The sequence below is a fragment of the Geospiza fortis genome, unplaced genomic scaffold (genome assembly GCF_000277835.1).
Source record: "Geospiza fortis unplaced genomic scaffold, GeoFor_1.0 scaffold569, whole genome shotgun sequence".
In the NCBI taxonomy this organism is placed as follows: domain Eukaryota; kingdom Metazoa; phylum Chordata; class Aves; order Passeriformes; family Thraupidae; genus Geospiza; species Geospiza fortis.
The window spans coordinates 208,580-210,867 of NW_005054621.1; the positions used below are offsets into that span (position 1 = coordinate 208,580).

At 62.2% G+C, this 2,288-nt stretch overlaps 1 protein-coding gene across 1 annotated transcript in view; it reads left to right on the forward strand.

Moving 5' to 3' along the window:
* The first annotated feature begins 350 nt into the window (after window positions 1–350).
* Window positions 351–2,288, forward strand: part of ZBTB7A (zinc finger and BTB domain containing 7A) — a 5,308-nt gene continuing 3,370 nt past the window's right edge. The window contains 2 exon segments of the mRNA XM_031064744.1: window positions 351–1,059; window positions 1,061–1,480. Coding sequence (XP_030920604.1) covers window positions 368–1,059; window positions 1,061–1,480 — 1,112 coding nt within the window. The 5' untranslated portion in view covers window positions 351–367.

Genomic DNA, 2,288 nt, shown 5'->3' on the forward strand with positions numbered 1-2,288 from the left:
CAGGAATGGGACTGGGAGATGCCCCCAGGGATGCACTGGGATGCACTGGGGAGGCTCAGGCTGCTGTGGCCTCAAGCTGGGCACAGCTGTGCCCGCTCCAGGTGCTGCCTGGCTGGGTGATGCCAGCTCCCTGCCAAGGCTTGCTGCTCTGGCCCGGATCCGTGCTAATTCAGCTGTTCTCTCTTGAGAGCACCTGGCCTCTGTTCCTCCTCCTCCTCGCCAGGTAAGCACAGGACGGGCAGGACGATGGGAGAGGCGCAGGGACACACTGCCAGGTGCTTCCCTCAGGAATTTGGGGATTCTCCCGATGTCTCCAAGCTCTGACTCACGGCTTTGCCCTCCTTCCCCACAGCCTTTAGCCTGGAAGATGGCGGGTGGCGTGGACGGCCCCATAGGGATCCCGTTCCCGGATCACAGCAGCGACATCCTCAGCAGCCTGAATGAGCAGAGGAACAACGGGCTGCTGTGCGACGTGGTCATCCTGGTGGAAGGCCAGGAGTTCCCCACCCACCGCTCCGTCCTGGCAGCGTGCAGCCAGTACTTCAAGAAGCTCTTCACCTCAGGGTTAGTGGTGGACCAGCAGAACGTGTATGAGATAGACTTTGTGAGTGCGGACGCCCTGTCGGCGCTGCTGGAGTTCGCCTACACCGCGACCCTCACCGTCAGCACTTCCAACGTCAACGACATCCTCAACGCCGCCACGCTGCTGGAGATCCCGGCCGTCAGGGATGTCTGCACGGATCTCCTGGAGAGGAAGATTCTGGCCAAAAATGACCAGATGGATACAGTAGATCAAATTGATCAGAGGAACCATCTCAGAGCAAAAGAGTACCTGGAGTTCTTCCAGAGCAACCCCGTGAACGGCCACCAAGGCAGCTTTCCGTGGACCAACCCAGAGTTGAGAGACCTTCAGAGACTGAACTTCCGAGGCCAAGAGGAGGAGGAGGAGTCGAACTGCAACGGCCTGGACTTCTACTCGCAAGCCACCCCAACCGAAAGACCAAAGGCAAGTGACTGTGACCCCGACAGCAACCCGGCCATGTGGCTGGGGCGCGAGGAAAGAGGGGCGGGGCACCCCCAGGGGCCCCCTGGACCCGCAGGAGGCCGGGGACTCGCCCAGCTTCATCCCCACGGGCACGGAGACGGAGGACGACGCCAGGGAGGTGGATGACCTGGCCGCCAGCGCCCTGCTCCAGCAGATGATCAACTCGGTGGGGCGGCAGCAGCTCGGCGACGACGACCGCAAGGACGAGGACGGGGTCATGGATTATTACTTGAAATATTTCGGCAGTTCCAGCGAGGGCGACGTGTACCCGTCCTGGTCGCAGAAGGTGGAGAAGAAGATCAGGGCGAAAGCATTCCAGAAGTGCCCCATCTGCGAGAAGGTGATCCAGGGCGCCGGGAAGCTGCCGCGCCACATCCGCACCCACACCGGGGAGAAGCCCTACGAGTGCAACATCTGCAACGTCAGATTCACCAGGTACGGCTGGGCACGGGGGCTGCACAAACACCTGGGGCTGCACCCAAACCCAGGGGCTGCACCTAAACCTGGCCCTCCCCTCACCCAGGGAGCCAGCCCAGGGCTGGTCCTGGGCGATTTTATCTCTCTGCTCAACTCATTTCCATCCTGACTGGTGAGTTGGGGCTGGAGGCCAGAGTTTTCCAGGGAGCAGTTTGGGGGTGTGACACTTGAGCTATCTCAAGGGGCCTGGCTCAATGGCCAGTGCCACCATCCTGCTGTCCTGACGTGCTGAGCTCTGCTGGAAGCCTGACATGATGGGGAAACAGAGCTGCAGCTCTTGGTCTGTCCATCGAGGCAGGAGCAGGGGAATGGTTTGGGCATGGCTCATGGCATGGCTGAGGTGGCCGTGGCTGGGTTGGAGGGAGGTCGGAGCCCACTCGTGTCCTTGGCAGAGCGAGCTCTGCAGCCCCGGTGCAGCTCCCGGGGGCGTTTGCCACGGCCCGTTCCTAATCAGGGCTGCTCTGCTCCCTGCCTGGGCCACGGGAGCACCAAAGAAAGGGGACATTGTTTGGGCTGCTCCGGTTCACTCCAGTCCGTGCCCGGGCGCCGCCTCCTCTCCCCGGCTCTGTGGGGCTGGGCCGGGGTCCCAGCCTGGAGCAGCCCTGGCCCTGCGAGGGGCAGCGTGGGCTGCCCGGCCTGGGGGCTGCTCCCTTCCCTTCCCTGATCCCTTTCCCTGCTCCCTTTCCCTTGTCTTTCCCTTTCCCTGCTCCCTTTCCCTGTTTCTTCCTTGCTCCCTTTCCCTTCCCATTCTCTGCTTTTTCCCTTC